At 38.9% G+C, this 17,343-nt stretch overlaps 1 protein-coding gene across 1 annotated transcript in view; it reads right to left on the bottom strand.

Annotated features, from left to right (window-relative positions):
- The window catches only part of ENOX1 (ecto-NOX disulfide-thiol exchanger 1), a 440,285-nt gene that overhangs the window by 251,507 nt on the left and 171,435 nt on the right, over positions 1-17,343 (bottom strand). The window contains exons 3-4 of the mRNA XM_049778780.1: positions 5,881-6,024; positions 4,133-4,270 (exon numbers count right to left, since the gene is read on the bottom strand). Coding sequence (XP_049634737.1) covers positions 4,133-4,270; positions 5,881-5,893 — 151 coding nt within the window. The 5' untranslated portion in view covers positions 5,894-6,024. The remainder of the gene's footprint in view (positions 1-4,132; positions 4,271-5,880; positions 6,025-17,343) is intronic.

The following is a 17,343-nucleotide window of genomic DNA, read 5'->3' as shown; positions in this document are numbered from 1 at the left end:
ATGAAAGTGTTATCTTTTGGCTTACTGAGTCTATGTATAAAAAATCATCCAAATATTTTTCTAACAACTGAAAATACACATGCATGTCAATTTCCATGATAATACTGTCTAAGAAATAAGAAAAAGTAATTCATGAATGCTTACCATGTATAGTTTCTATGTATTGTGTTTCAGTTATATTTAAAAATTATAGAGGTCATAGAAAATAGACACAGTCACCATTTTAAAGAAAATTAAAATGTTCTCTGATGTCATAGATGGCTCAAGTCATAAAGCATTTCTCTTGAATGATCAGGGACTTGGTTTTTTTTTAATTTTTTATTTTTAATTATGAGAACAAAGATGCAAAGAAAGAGGACAAGGTAAAGTTACAGTGGAAGGAAAATCACCCATAACATAATTCTCAGAAGAAGTCCCCTTGCTGATATCTTAACTTTGAACTTTCAGCCAAAGAACATGAAGATAAATAAAACAGAATTCATGTACAATTACTTTGTCCCTCAAGTCCCCAGATTGTAACACATTATAATATTTCTTAACAGCACACAAGGCAATCTAAAGCCATAAAACTTACGTAACTCCTTAAACATTAGAGGCATAGCATTTTTACATTTCCATATACATGCATATTAGCTTAAGTTAACCTCAAATTTAAAATGTTGTTTTTTTTTAAGGATTAGAGTCAAAGGAGCACAGTAAAAACGGTGTTAAAGTGGCAATTGTTGTTTGCATAGGCCCACCAAAATATGAGGGGCATGGAAAGGAATAACCTTGGCCTAACTACAAAGAGACTGTACTCCTGAAGTTTCCTGGCATAAGACCAACTCTAGGCTCCAGGCAAGCTAGATCGTCCAATCCAAGACATTGTCTGTAGTGCCAACACACTTTTATTTTTCACACAGTCTCTGTTGTTGGTATCATGTTTCTGTATTAAAGATCCTGGAATCTGCATATCCTACATTGAAGTCAGGATGTGGAGCGTCCTCTCATTTCACCTTACCATTAAAGGGCAATGCAGGGAGCCCTGTCCTGTAAGCAGGTCGTTGTTGTTCTTAAGTCCTCTCAGTGTTAAGGGAAGTCTCTTTTGAGCAGGTCAATGTCTGAGTAGTGGTAGGGTCTTCCGTGGTAGAGGATTGCTTCCAGGTAATGGTATAGACAAACCTGGATGTTTCGTGGATGGCTTCCTGGTTCAGGGGTGAATGGAAAATGCCCTTTCTTCAGAGGCCTGTGCCAGGTCGTTATGTCAATGTTCGGGGTGTAAGGTCCCTTTGCACTACAAGATTTGTGTGTTCCAATCTCTATTAGACAGGATCTTATTTGTATGTATAGTGGACTTGGATTTTATCTCCAGTTCTGCAGCTTAAGTTCTGCCTATTGCAGCCTTAGTGGCCCATTGTATCCCTGTCCCTGCCCAAGCACTGCCATGTTATGTGTGGTATCACACCATGTCCTCCCAAAAAGCAAACGGTAAAGTCTATTTTGCTTTTCTGGCCATATCCAGTAGTGCTCAAAACTTATTTCTGGTTCTGTGCATAGGGATTAGTTCTGGCAGTGTTTGGGGGACTATATGCAGTGCTGGGAATTGACCCAGGAATAGCAACCACTAAATCTCTTATCTTCAGACCTGAGAATCTGCTTTATATACCTGAAGATAAAAAGTTCTTAAAAAGACACACAGCTAAGAATCCACCTGAACCCACTTCTGGCCATCTGAGCTGGCACCCAGGGAAGGCCTGAAGTCAGGGGAAAAAGACAAGGACGGCTGGGGGCCTGCCAAGCCTCCCAGCACACCCCAGGCTAGGGAGAAAGGCTCTGGTATGGGGCCTCCCCAAACCCATACCTGGCAAGAGCTGTAGGTTCCCCACTCCCTCCGTACTCCAGGGGGGAGGTTCATGGGGAGGAGGGTGGGCAGACACTTGGCTTCCGATTTCGTCCTTGATTCTGGAGACCAGCTCTTGCCAGGTATAGGGTTTTTCTCCCCTGGACTTCAGTCTTTCCCTGGGCACCGGTCTAGGTGGACTCTATAGGGGTCAACAGGCTTTCCCCCTATCTCTCCCTACACTAATGGGAATGCGCTCTGGGAGGAGGGCAAGCTGTTCTAACATTGGTTTATATTGGGACAGTCAGTGGAAATTTTTTTCTCTTTGTTTTCATATTGATAGTATTGTGTGCATATATTCTATATATCCATAATATCCATCTTGTATTGGGACATTGATACTGCCCTACAAAGCTCATTTCCCCCATCCTCTCATGTAGGTGCAGCTAATGACATGAAGCTCACCACATAGAATGATAAGTGCAGTTAGAGAAATAACTACACTGAAAACAATCATAACAATGTGAATGAATGAGGGAAAAAGAAAGCCTGTCTCGAGTACAGGTGTGGGTGGGGTGGGGAGTAGGTAGATCTGGGAAATTGGTGGTGGGAATCCTGCACTGGTGAAGGGGGGTGTTCTTTACATGACTGTAATCATATAACTACAATTATATTTGTAATCATGGTGTTTAAATAAAGATAATTAAATAAAAAAAAGACACACAGCTAGTACAAGTGAAAAAGAACTTTAAATGTTACATAGTAAAAGAAACTGGAAAATATTAACAGATGTCTTAATTTTTAATAGCTTACAAAATGAGAAATGAGAGGATAAAATGAATAACAAAAATTTTCAATGAAGCCTGAATATTTTCATAGAAACACAGAATAGAAAGGGATACATTCTCATTAACCAGGTAAATAAAGGTAAACCAACACTTGAGAGAGAGTCCCTATTTAGCATCACGGGACAGCCCTGAAAATAGGGGTCAGACATCTTTCTTTTTGAGAAGTGATGATCCAGAGAAAGCTTGGAGTAGTAGCATTTAAACCCAGGTTGGCTATGTGTAAGGAAAGAGTCCTAGATGCTGTATTAATACTAACCATCTCCCATTATCTAGTTATATGGAAAAAAGTGATTTCCTTGACATTATTCAAATGGCCATAGGATATAAGAACTGTCACTCTCAATAGAAAATTTGTGGAGATAGAAACTATCTTTTATTTATTGTTGGACTTTCTACACCAGGGGTCCTCAAACTTTTTAAACAGGGGCCAGTTCACTGTCCCTCAGACCATTGGAGGGTCTGAACTATAGTAAAAACAAAACTTATGAACGAATTCTTATGCACACTGCATATATCTTATTTTGCAATGAAGATACAAAACAGATACAATTTTTGAATGAGTGAATGACTATTGTAAGTATTATATTACTAGATATAAATTCTACCTTAGTGATAACATTTTATCTCAGGTGTCTAGTGACCAACACTCCAGAAATTTCTGCATCACTAGCCTATACAACTACCTACAGCCCAAGTATACACATCATATTTATTGCAGTTGGTTTTTAAAAAATCAAGTAAGAAACAGTTTCTCAGAATATATATACAGAATATATATACACACATATATATGAATATGTATGTCTGTGTATGTTATATATACATCAATAGATATTACCCACCTATCCAAAAGGAACTTGTTTTAAAGTGTTTGGAAAATTCTCAACAAACATGCATTAAAGAGTAAACATTTTAAACAGGTTTCTATTTTCTTATTTGTTAATAGTTTTTCTACTGAATGTATTTTATTATGATTCCATAATATGGCTGGAACATAAACTTTAGTGCTGGGATTTTGAGCTCTGCAAATTCCAAGCTGGAGTAATTTTGTAAACCAGCCTGTCTGTAAAATAGGAATATTACAAAAACTGCAATAAGAAATATTACTACTGGCTAAAATATATGATCAAATGACATAACTATAAAGGGCTAGGGTCTTGCAAATTGAGAATACTAAATCAGGATTTAGTATTATCATTGAATGATTTAAAACATGAAATTTATATTGTAATGCCAAGGATGACAGATGTTGCATATGAATTTTTTTTTAAAAAGAAAAATAGCTATCACCAGGCAAAAGAGTAAGGGTCCAAGCAAAACATCCTCTATTCTAGTTTGCACACATGCCACAGTAATCCAGTCCTGATCCTGCTGAACACTGTGTTATGGAGTGGTTACTGGGCACCTAGCACTCCACATCCTTTGGCACTGTAGCAAGCATCTTCATATCCAGAAGTAAGCTTACCCGACACAAGCTGCTGTCCAGGCAAGCCCACGGGAACCATGCCCAAGTTGTTCATGGCGGTGGCCCAGGCAGTCGGATCTGTCACAGACATGTTGAGCTGGGTGGTGTCTATTGCTATACTCCCCAGACCATCAGCCGCTGCAGGGTAAGAGGGTAGCACACAAACAGTGATTTAGTATCAATGAGCATGGTTTGCTTTAAAGAAAATGCTTTAGTGAAGTAAGACATTATTTAATACATTCCAGGCATCTTTCTGCCCTCACCTCAACCTCCCACACAAAGAGAGCACTGTAATCTATACCAATATTTTCTCCAGATGTAAAAATGGAGAGTTTCTGAAAATATTCTGTGAGTGAACATAATGATATGTAGTTTATACTATATATTGTATGCCATAAAGATAGTTCTCTGGGAAATAAATGAAAGAATCATTTCCTTCTGGCAGTGAAACATCATTTAAGTTTCAGAGTGGAAAATACTGATTAGGTAAAACAAAGTCTATTGGCTTAGCAGACAGAATTAATAAATCTAGGCTTCTGAGTGTAATTCTGGCATGGGCAGACTTTCTAAACAGTTAATAGAGTCTCCAGTCATAGTTGTCAAGTAATGAAACCTGCCCTGACTGAATTTATGAAATGTTACTTTGTAGTCGATCCCTCCTTTATAAACAGTGTTTCCTCACATAAAAAAAAAGTTGTCTTCAGAGAGTAAGTGATAAAAAATATTTATTGTTTTGTTTTTGGGCCACACCCGGTGACGCTCAGGAGTTACTCCTGGTTATACGCTCAGAAATCGCTCTGGCTTGGGGGACCATATGGGATTCTGGGGGATCGAACTGTAGTCCATCCTAGGCTAACACGGGCAAGGCAGACGCCTTACCACTTGTGCCACCACTCCAGCTCCTAATAAAACAGTTTTAGTCATAGATTTTCATTAAAGAAAAATATGATTAATAATATATTGGGGTCAGGACGATAGCTGAAAGAGCCGAGTACATGCTGGATATATGCAAGAACCTGGTTCCATCCCTAGTGCCACATGCTCTTCTCCCCAAACCCTTTTTCAGAACTACTTATAGGTTTCTGACAGTCCCTCAATTCCTAAACACAGGGCTAAGTACTTCTTGGAGTAGCCCCAGGCTCCCTGGCACTACTGTGGACAGCCCTCCAAAAATTAAAAAAAAGTGGGGGGCCAGAGTGATAGCACAGCAGTAGGGTGTTTCCTTTACACGCAACCAATCCAGTTCGGACCTGGTTTGATACACAGAGTCCCATATGGTCCCCCTAGCCAGTATTGATTTCTGAGGGCAGAGCCAGGAATAACTCCTAAGCATCATCAGGTGTGACCCAACCCCACTTACCCTCCCAAATAAAAAAACACAAAACATAGGCAAGCATAATATCATAGGGAGCTTGCCTAGCATGTGGGTGACCCAGATTTGATCCCTGGCTTCCCATCATCCGGAGTAATTCTTGAGTGCAGAGCCAGGAGAAAACAACAACAACACCCATGAAATAAACAAACAAAAGAACCCCACAAAACATATGGATAATAACATAACATTATCCACCTATTAAAAATGAAGACATAAGAATATGTCCAATTTGACTTATGTTCTTTGACATTCATTGGTCCTGTGACTTGACTACTTGAAGCCTACCAGGTATCCTGCTTTAAAGCATATTTTCTACTCCAGCCCAGCTCTCCCACTCAGACCTGTTTGTGCCAAGTGTGACCCCAATCTTTACCTGCAGCCATCATCTGAGGAAGATGTTGGGGACAGTGGGGGATGTTTTCCAAGCCACCTGCATTGACTATTGCATTATGAGCTTCCTGAGGGTCAGGAACACTTGAAAGGTTGAGTGTATGCTCCCCAAGGAGATCATTGGATCCTGAAAAAGGGGAGAAAAACGTGGTAAGAAACCCAAATTGCTAACTGAGGAAAACTTTAAGGGGATAAAAATAGTCTACTTGGAGCCAAATCACGCAGGAAAACTTTCAGCCCCCTGTATAGACGCGGGGTTGATCCCTTGCTTCAGTTTCCTGGCTCTAGGGGGGAGTCCTGTGACCTGGCAGGTCTGCTGAGCCATGGCTGGTGGAATCAACTTCCTCTTCTGCAGGAGGAGCTTCTGGTCTCCCGCTGAAGAGGCTCAGAGCTGGGCCTTATCAGTCCCTGCACAGCCTCCTCCATACACCACACATCAAAGCAAAGGGCAGACTAGTGCTACACACAAAAATTTTTTTATGTTAAAAATTAATTGATGTTGTTATTTTGGAAGACGGTTGTCTGTAAAATGTATTCATAGAAGGGGATAAAAAGTAGGGAAGGGAAAGGAAAAGAAAGGCACAAGAATCTATTCACTGTGCAGCTGATAAAGGCTTGTGCCCACATTGTAATGGGGAAAGCAAAAGCAGAGAAAAGAGTGTTGTCCTGAGAAGACGAACTCAAAGGTGTAGGGCAGTAAAGGCAAATCGTTTGCTTTGTTTCTGATTTCTATGGAGAAAAGCATGTTTAACTATACAAAATTTGTTTGGTCTGCTTTCCCTCTAGAATTACAGTTTGTACATCTACATTTTTATTAGAATGTTCAAAGCAATATTCCACCCCAAACAACAAAACCAAAAGCATTACATAGAGTTGTAAAGGGCAACTAGATCAAACTAACTTGAAAAATACCAAAAACATAGCATTATTCATACACACAGATTTTAAGCAGTTCAAAATTGGAAGAAATAAATTCAAATTGCTTGAGATATGTGACCCAAGAAGTTTGAATATTAAAGTGTTCTATATTGCTATGACAACTGAATTTAAATATTTGTTTTTATTTCAGCATAAATCTAATAGACATTTTCCCCAAGCCATGTTAGTAAATGCCTATTTTAGAATTTGATGCCATGATTTCTCTGTGTCAGTGTATCCACCATAAATGCTGGCTCTTTTATGATATGCTTTCTTATTTATTTGATTCTTAGGTGCAAGAATCAGTGCTCCCGCGGGAAAGCATGCTGTCAAAGAGAACTTATTGTCATAACAAGTGGGAGCTTTGGATTCAGTATCTCAAGGAGAGCTGAGTAATAAGAAAATTTGTTTCCAGAATCTCTGTAAGTCCCAGGCCACCAACTGGAGGGGCATATAAGATGACAATCTTGTTAGCAAACAGACCATCAGAATGAGAAAATCTCTTCCTTGTGTAGTCCCAAATAATTTAGGAGTAAACAGTGATCTTCACAAGTAGTTTACACCTTGCAATTAAATTCTACTACCCATATAAAATCAGATCTTGCTTTTGACTGTGTGCTGATTCTCTTGAGCAATAGTGAGAAAAGATTTCTTTCATACAAAGTAAACTCAACAATGTAAAAAATACATGGCTAGCCTAAAGTGTCTACCCTTGCACCAGCAAAATTTCCATGATAAAATCTTAAGGTTCCTGCTTTTCTCTAATGACATCTATTTCAGATCATCAACACCGGCATGGAGCCTTATATATGTTCATTCTTTTGCTCAAGTCTCCTTGTGGTCAAGTTATTTCCAATCACTGCAGGTCACTAGTTGTTTTACTTATCTCCCCAAATGAAATTACTTGACTTGCTTCCTCCTAGCTCAGGTTCTCTCCATGTGGACATTAATCACAACTGTTTCTTGTGCAGTGTGCCTGAAACTCTGGAACACTCTGTTAGAGAACATTCCTTTGCTTGAAGCTTTTAGGACTGGGCCAGCCTGGCCATGGATCATTAGCCATTCTGCCTCCAAATTTTTGGAAGGGAGGTAACATTCCTGGGCTCTGTAACTGTTCTAGTGATCATTTTCACTTTAGTGGTTATGATCTTACAAAGAACATGGCCCAAAGACTCTAAGCATTCTTTTTTAGGCTCATCTTAAAATACTGATAATGTTAGTGAGAAAAGTAACAAAACTGTTTCAGTGGGCTTTGAGAAACCAGGTTTCATTGGCAAGATGTGGCTTGTAAACCTGGATTTATCCCTGAATGGGGAGTGATGTTTAATTTATTATACCTCTTAAATCTCCCAATGCACTGATTTTAATGGCATCCCATTTCATATGGTGGTTCTGTCACATCTTGGGCATTTCCAATAGATTCAAGGATGCCAAGGAATTCTTTAACAAACTTATAGTTGACTTGGAAGAAAGGTGGTACATTAAATTAACTACTACCCAGTAATTTATGAACAGTTGTAAGAGCGATGTTTGTATTTAGTGAACATCTATCCTTCCCATCGAATACCTGTCTCTTTAAATGATTCAGGGCCACAATGCCTAATTCATCTTTCAAATCAATTTCTCTGACTTAGTTTTCTTGTTTCTCAACTATAGAAAGATTAATATTCTTAATGGTGTTTATTTACCCACAGAAATGTGGGGAGTTAAAAATTATAGCTAATAAAGTACTTGGAATTCAGTGGTGCTAATTATTATTGTTGTATTTGGAAGTGTAGTGTTTTCATTAAGGTACCCTGAGATTTTGTGTTCTTTTGAATAATTATGCCATTAATTCTAAAACAGTGAATAACACTTGATATTTCTAAAAGTAAGTGCTGCCCTAGTTTTATATGCCACACCTAAACTATAGCAAAATTACATTTCACACCATTATTTTAAAAGTAAAAGAACACAATTTTAAGATACATGATTCCTCACTATTGTTTTACCTATGCAATGATAAAAGCTTTTACAAGAATAACAAAATGTGAAACTGGGAATTCTAGTTCTAGTCACAATGAGTTTAAAATAATCACAAAATGCAAAGGATACTGATAGTTTTGTCCAAGATTTAGTAGATATCTAGCTTGCTGTTTGTTGATATATATTAATGTATAAAATTGCATGTTCAATTAAATAACTGAGTAAATAAAATATAATTATGCTCAATACTTCCACTGGGCCACATCAGCGGGTAAATATTTTTGAAATTCACAAACACTCTTACTAACACAATTCTTTATACAATTCATTCTAATCTTATACAACTTTTACACGATCCCAAGAAACACATATTATGAATTTAGGCTAACTATTCATCATGGGCTAAAAACTCATTCCTAATAAAAAGAATGACTGATGTTGAGTTCAAATTGAGCTGCAATATGATCCAGTTATACTACTCTTAGAGCTATATCTTAGGAACACAAAAACATAATATAAAATGCCCCCTTCATGTCCATTAATTGCAAAGCTATTTATAAAAGCCATAATCTGGAAATAATCTATATGCCTTACAACAGAGGAGTGGCTAAAGAAATTTTGGTTCATATACACAATGAAATACTATGCAGCTGTCAAGAAAAACAAAATCATGAAATTTTCCTATACATGGATGGATATGGAAACTTTTATGCTGAGTGAAATGAGTTAGAGGGAGAGAGATAGACACAGGATGGTCTCACTCATCTGTGGAATTTAAGACAAATAAAAAATAGTATGGTAATAATACCCAGAGACAATAGAGATGAGGGATAGAATTACCATCCCACACCACAAGATGAAGCTTACCACAAGAGTGGTGTGTGTAGTTAGAGAAATAACTACAGTACATTAACAACTATCATGACAATGGTAGTAAATGAGAGAAATAGAATGCTTGTCTCGAAAACAGGCAGGAGGTGGGGAAGGAGGGAGATGAAGGGCATTGGTGGTTAGAAGGTTGCACTTTTGAAGGGGGGTATACTTTTATGACTAAAACCCAATTACAAACATGTTTGTAATCATGGTGCTTAAATAAAGATAGAACTAAAAAAATTTAAATGAAAAAATAAAATTAAACAATGATTTTTTTTTTTTTTTGGTTTTTGGGCCACACCCGGTAACGCTCAGGGGTTACTCCTGGCTATGTGCTCAGAAGTTGCTCCTGGCTCGGGGGACCATATGGGACACCGGGGGATCGAACCGCGGTCCGTCCAAGGCTGGCGCAGGCAAGGCAGGCACCTTACCTTTAGCGCCACCGCCCGGCCCCTGATATTATTTTTTAAGTCTAGGTTCTAACCCACTTCGAACAAAGAATTAGAGGTGATCACTTCTTAGAAAAACAATGAATTAAGATTACAGCTGACTAAACAACCTTATTTCTGTTGATCTCACCCAAAGGGCCTACAAACTTAACAAAAAGAACATTTACAGTCTCGTGTTCATTGCAACACCATTCATACTAGCCGAAATATAGAAACATCTTCAATATTCTTGAGTAGATGATTAAATAACTCTGCTGTAATATATAGAATATGTTCTATATATGCTGGGCATAAGAAAAATGAAATTATACAAGTGACATTACGTGTATGGATCTGGAGAATATCATGGTGAGTAAAGTTAGTCAGATGGAGAGGGACATATTAGAGTCACCTCTAATATGTGGAAAATAAAAATACATAAGGGAACAAGTACCCCAAAGCAATATAATCTAAGCAATAAAACCTAAGAACTCTGGAAATAGAGTTTCCAGTGTAGTAAGATGTTGAGTGGTAATGGTAGAGGTGCCAGGATGGTTGAGACAGGAACCCTAAGACATTAGTGGAAGAAAGGGACATTTTTATGGTAGATGCGGTGCTGGAATGTTGCAGGCAGTGATATTGACATAACATTGACAGTGTTGTAAAATTATGAATCACAATGATTAAAATAAAATATATATAATAGAGTAATCAAGTCAGGTTTATTAAGGTGCTGTAAAGGGTCAATATCAAAGGAAATGTATTTCACATAACATCTCAAATTTTATTTTATAGAAATTAGCATTTCCATGATTTGTATTTCTCATAAAAAAGAAAACTACATTTCCATTTGAATTTCTATTTTATCCTTCAAGGACTAAGAAAATATCTCTTTGATCTTCATCTAATCAGTAGGAAGCTCTCTTGAGTTTATGGGAAATGATTCTGTACTTTAAAATAACATTTAATTCTATGATTTTTAAGCAACTTTTTCTCCATGAATATAATAATAGAGGCAATTGTTTCATATAATGGTAAACCAAGTAGATAAGAACAATATTTTATTTGAGAAACAATTTAAAAAAGCTTAATGTTTTTCATTAGTTTTTTGAAAAATCTTGCTATTATGTCTTCAAATACAAAATGATCTCAGAGGGGCCAGAGCAATAGCAGTAGATAGACCTTTTGCCTTGCACATGGTCAACCTGAGTTGACCCCAGCTTCCTCTATGGTCCCCTGAGTCCACCAGGATTCCTGAGCACAGTGCCAGGAAGCAACCTCCATTGTGGTCTACAAACCAATAAATAAACAACCCCCCAAACAATAAACAAACAAACAAAAAAACCAACAAAACCAAAACCAAAAAAGGATTCCAAAGACCACATTTTATGACTGTAGAAATTTAATAAATAGGCTTCTCTGGGCAATTGGGTGCTTTAAGTACTGAGTCTTATTTCCAATCTAAGAGGTGATTAGAATGTGTAAGTTTTGAAACAAAGTGGAATTACTCTGGATAATACAGAGACAGAAGACCAAGGGGTGTGAGGGAAACGATAGTGGTCTTTATTGGGACATTGGTCAGTGGAGGTGAAAACAATTACATGCTTTAAGAGCAGAATTTCAAGTAGTTCACTGGAGAAGATACAATGTAAATATTTTCATTGTCCCCTTTAGAAAAATGCCACTAATAAAAACCGGCTATCCTTTGCAAAAGCTGGCTCCCTGTGTGTGACACCAGGCGGGGAAAATCCGCGAAAGTACACCGGCCCAGTGGGGCTCAGCTGTGAAAGACTGTGAGTGTGACCTGTCTATGTCTGTCTACTGTCCTCTTGCGTGAAACTCTTGCGAGTGGGGCAAAAAGAGCCTCCAGAAACCTCGCTCGCCCAGACGCCATTTTCAGGGAGGGACTTCAGAGCATAAAAGCCGGCTATCCTTTGCAAAAGCTGGCTCCCTGTGTGTGACACCAGGCGGGGAAAATCCGCGAAAGTACACCGGCCCAGTGGGGCTCAGCTGTGAAAGACTGTGAGTGTGACCTGTCTATGTCTGTCTACTGTCCTCTTGCGTGAAACTCTTGCGAGTGGGGCAAAAAGAGCCTCCAGAAACCTCGCTCGCCCAGACGCCATTTTCAGGGAGGGACTTCAGAGCATAAAAACCGGCTATCCTTTGCAAAAGCTGGCTCCCTGTATGTGACACCAGGCGGGGAAAATCCGGGAAAGTACACCGGCCCAGTGGGGCTCAGCTGTGAAAGACTGTGAGTGTGACCTGTCTATGTCTGTCTACTGTCCTCTTGCGTGAAACTCTTGCGAGTGGGGCAAAAAGAGGCTCAGAGGAGCACGGCCGCTCCGCTTCGCTACGCGGCCGTGCACTCTTTCTAAGGAAAGAACTCCATTGCAACAAGAAGGAAAAATCACACTAAGAACGGCGCTATATCACAGAAGCAAACATTTCTCTCTGGACTGTCTTCTCTGTTACATGCTCGGGCCTAAGATTTGACCCAGTGTGAGGCTTCATCCACGGAGGACTCCCCTCCCTTAGAGGCAAGTCAGCCCATCCAGAAAGGGAGGAGCCAGAGGAGTGTGCTGCCTACATCATATAGACAATGAATACCACTACAACACGTAGAAAAACCCACAATACAAATGTGACAATGGGGAAACAGCGCAGGCCAGCATCAGACATAGAGAATGAAGATGACAATTCTGAGGACCAGATAATGACTGAACAACTAATCAACCTCTCAGATAAGGACTTTAGACTAGCAATATGGAAGGTGCTCAACAGACTCCAAGAAACCATGGATCGAGTTGAACAGAACACTAATAAGAACCAAGAAAATATGAAGGCAGAAATGACAAAACTCCAAACTGAAATAACATGTCAACTAACAGGCCTGAAAAACTCAGTAAACGAAGTGAATGACAAAATGGATAAGCTCTGGGACAGGGTATCAGAAGCTGAGAATAGACTTGGTGCTGTGGAAGATGAGATACATAACAATTCCATACAGCAGGAGAGATTGGACAAAAAACTTAAAGCAAATGAGCAGACAATGGAAAAATTAGTCAAAGAATGGGAACAGACGAAAATAGAAGTCTATGATAAGATCAACAGAAACAACTTAAGAATCATTGGAGTCCCAGAGACCCAGGAAGAAAATTTCCAGGAAGAATCAATGGTCAAGAACATCATTAAAGAGAAACTCCCAGAGCTAAAGAATATATGTGATCAAATCCTGCATGCCCGAAGAGTACCAACCAAAAGAGACCCCAGAAAAACCACCCCAAGACACATCCTAGTCACAATGACAAATCCCACAGATAGAGACAGAATTCTGAAAACAGCAAGATCAAAAGGGGAAATCATGTTCAAGCAAGCTTCCCTGAGATTTACAGCAGACCTGTCACCAGAAACGCTCAATGCCAGAAAGCAGTGGTGGGATATTGTGACAAGACTGAATGAAATGAATGCTTCACCCAGAATACTATACCCAGCAAAACTCACTTTCCGGTTTGATGGAAGAATACATGGTTTCACAGACAAAAAACAGCTCAGAAACTTCACAGACACAAAACCAGTCTTAAGAGAAAAACTGAAAGACCTAATCTAAGACAAGACTACCCAAAAGACACACCAAATTTTGAAATAAAGATGGCGTTAAATCCCAGGACAATTCTTTCTCTCAACGTCAATGGACTAAATGCACCAGTTAAGAGACACAGAGTGGCTAAATGGATCAAAAAACTCAATCCAACCTTCTGCTGCCTACAAGAAACGCACCTGAATAGTCAGAACAAACATAGACTCAAAATAAAAGGCTGGAGAAAAGTTATCCAAGCAAACAACACCCATAAAAAAGCTGGAGTGGCCATACTAATATCAGATAATGCAAACTTTATACTCAGGAAGGTTGTAAGGGACAAAGACGGACATTTTATATTAATCAAGGGGTACGTAGAGCAGGAAGAATTCACTCTCCTAAACATATATGCACCGAATGAGGGGCCAGCAAAATATTTAATACAACTGCTGACAAATCTGAAAAATAATATCAACAACAACACAATAATTGTGGGGGACCTAAACACGGCTTTGTCAACACTGGACAGGTCAACCAGACTGAAACCCAACAAGAATATACTAGACCTGAGGAGAGAAATGGAAGAAAGAGGCCTAGTGGATATATATAGGACACTCCATCCCCAGAAACCTGGATACACATTCTTCTCCAATGTACATGGGACATTCTCCAGGATAGACTACATGCTGGCACATAAAACATACCTCCATAAGATCAAGAGGATAGAAATTTTGCAGACTACCTTCGCTGACCACAAGGCTCTGAAATTATTTGTGAACTCCAAAGGGACTCAGAAGAAACACTTTAACACCTGGAAGTTAAACAGCCTCATGCTCAATAACCAGTGGGTCCGAGATGAAATCAAGGAGGAAATAAAAAGGTTCCTGGAAACAAATGACAATAAAGACACAAACTCTCAGAACTTATGGGACACAGCAAAAGCAGTACTGAGAGGAAAATTTATAGCTTTGCAAGCACACATCAGGAAGGAAGAAGGAGCTTACCTGAGTAGCTTAATGACACAGCTAATAGAACTAGAAAATGCTCAACAAAAGGACCCAAGAACAGGAAGACAGAAGGAAATAACAAAGCTGAGAGCAGAAATCAACGAAGTGGAAACTCAAAAAACAATCCGAAAGATCAACGAAAGCAGAAGTTGGTTCTTTGAAAAAATAAACAAGATTGATAGACCACTGGCAAACCTAACAAAGAAAGAGAGAGAGAGAAACTTGATAACTCGTATCAGGAATGAAAAAGGAGAGATCACTACTGATATGACAGAGATTCAAAGGGTAATCAGAAACTACTTTGAAAAACTCTACGCCACTAAAAATGAGAACCTGGAAGAAATGGATAAATTCTTGGACTCTTATAATCTTCCACGGTTGAAGGAAGAGGATGTAGCATATCTAAACACCCCCATCACCATTGATGAAATTAAAACAGTAATCAAATGTCTGCCGAAAAACAAAAGCCCAGGTCCAGATGGATTCACTAATGAATTCTATCAAACTTTCCAAGAGGAACTACTGCCAATCTTGGCAAGACTCTTTCATGAAATTGAACAAACAGAAACACTTCCAAATAGCTTTTATGAAGCCAACATCACCTTGATACCTAAACCAGACAGAGACGCTACCAAAAAAGAAAATTACAGACCAATATCACTGATGAATGCAGATGCAAAGATCCTCAACAAAATCCTGGCAAATAGGATTCAATGCCTCATTAAGAAGATCATCCACTACAATCAAGTAGGTTTCATCCCAGGAATGCAAGGCTGGTTTAACATCCGTAAATCTATCAACATAATACACAACATCAATAACAAGAAAAATAAAAACCACATGATCATATCAATAGATGCAGAGAAAGCATTTGATAAGGTCCAACACCCATTCTTGATCAAAACTCTCAGCAAGATGGGAATGGAGGGAACCTTTCTCAATATAGTGAAGGCCATCTACCACAAGCCAGTGGCAAATATTATCCTCAATGGAGAAAAACTGAAAGCCTTCCCTCTAAATTCTGGCACAAGACAAGGCTGTCCTCTCTCACCACTCCTATTCAACATAGCACTGGAAGTACTTGCTATAGCGATTAGGCAAGAAAAGGATATCAAGGGAATCCAGATAGGAAAGGAAGAAGTCAAGCTCTCACTGTTTGCAGATGACATGATACTCTACTTAGAAAACCCTAAAGACTCTATCAAAAAGCTTCTAGAAACAATAGACTCATATAGCAAGGTGGCAGGCTACAAAATTAACACACAAAAATCAATGGCCTTTCTATACACCAACAGTAATAAAGAAGAAATGGACATTAAGAAAACAACCCCATTCACAATAGTACCACACAAACTCAAATATCTTGGAATCAACTTGACTAAATATGTGAAGGACCTATACAAAGAAAACTATAAAACTCTGCTCCAAGAAATAAGAGAGGACACACGGAAATGGAAACACATACCCTGCTCATGGATTGGCAGGATTAACATCATCAAAATGTCAATACTCCCCAAGGCATTATACAGATTTAATGCCATCCCTCTAAAGATACCCATGACATTCTTCAAAGAAGTGGATCAGACACTTTTGAAATTCATTTGGAACAATAAACACCCTCGAATAGCTAAAGCAATCATTGGGAAAAAGAATATGGGAGGAATTACTTTTCCCAACTTTAAACTGTACTACAAAGCAACAGTTATCAAAACAGCATGGTATTGGAATAAGGATAGGTCCTCAGATCAGTGGAATAGGCTTGAATACTCAGAAAATGTTCCCCAGAGATACAACCATCTAATTTTTGATAAAGGAGCAGGAAATCCTAAATGGAGCAGGGAAAGCCTCTTCAACAAGTGGTGTTGGCACAATTGGATAGCCACTTGCAAAAAATTAAACTTAGACCCCCAGCTAACATCATGTACAAAGGTAAAATCCAAATGGATTAAAGACCTCGATATCAGCCCCAAAACCATAAGATATATAGAACAGCACATAGGCAAAACACTCCAGGACATTACAGGCATCTTCAAGGAGGAAACTGCACTCTCCAAGCAAGTGAAAGCAGAGATTAACAGATGGGAATATATTAAGCTGAGAAGCTTCTGCACCTCAAAGGAAATAGTGCCCAGGATACAAGAGCCACCCACTGAGTGGGAGAAACTATTCACCCAATACCCATCAGATAAGGGGCTAATCTCCAAAATATACAAGGCACTGACAGAACTTTACAAGAAAAAAACATTTAACCCCATCAAAAAATGGGGAGAAGAAATGAACAGACACTTTGACAAAGAAGAAATACGCATGGCCAAAAGACACATGAAAAAATGTTCCACATCACTAATCATCAGGGAGATGCAAATCAAAACAACGATGAGATACCACCTCACACCCCAGAGAATGGCACACATCACAAAGAATGAGAATAAACAGTGTTGGCGGGGATGTGGAGAGAAAGGAACTCTTATCCACTGCTGGTGGGAATGCTGTCTAGTTCAACCTTTATGGAAAGCGATATGGAGATTCCTCCAAAAACTGGAAATCGAGCTCCCATACGATCCAGCTATACCACTCCTAGGAATATACCCTAGGAACACAAAAATACAATACAAAAACCCCTTCCTTACACCTATATTCATTGCAGCTCTATTTACCATAGCAAGACTCTGGAAACA

Source organism: Suncus etruscus, chromosome 8 (genome assembly GCF_024139225.1).
Source record: "Suncus etruscus isolate mSunEtr1 chromosome 8, mSunEtr1.pri.cur, whole genome shotgun sequence".
Lineage (NCBI taxonomy): Eukaryota > Metazoa > Chordata > Mammalia > Eulipotyphla > Soricidae > Suncus > Suncus etruscus.
Note: the sequence above shows the minus strand (reverse complement) of the source record. Positions and strands in the feature narration are given on the sequence as shown.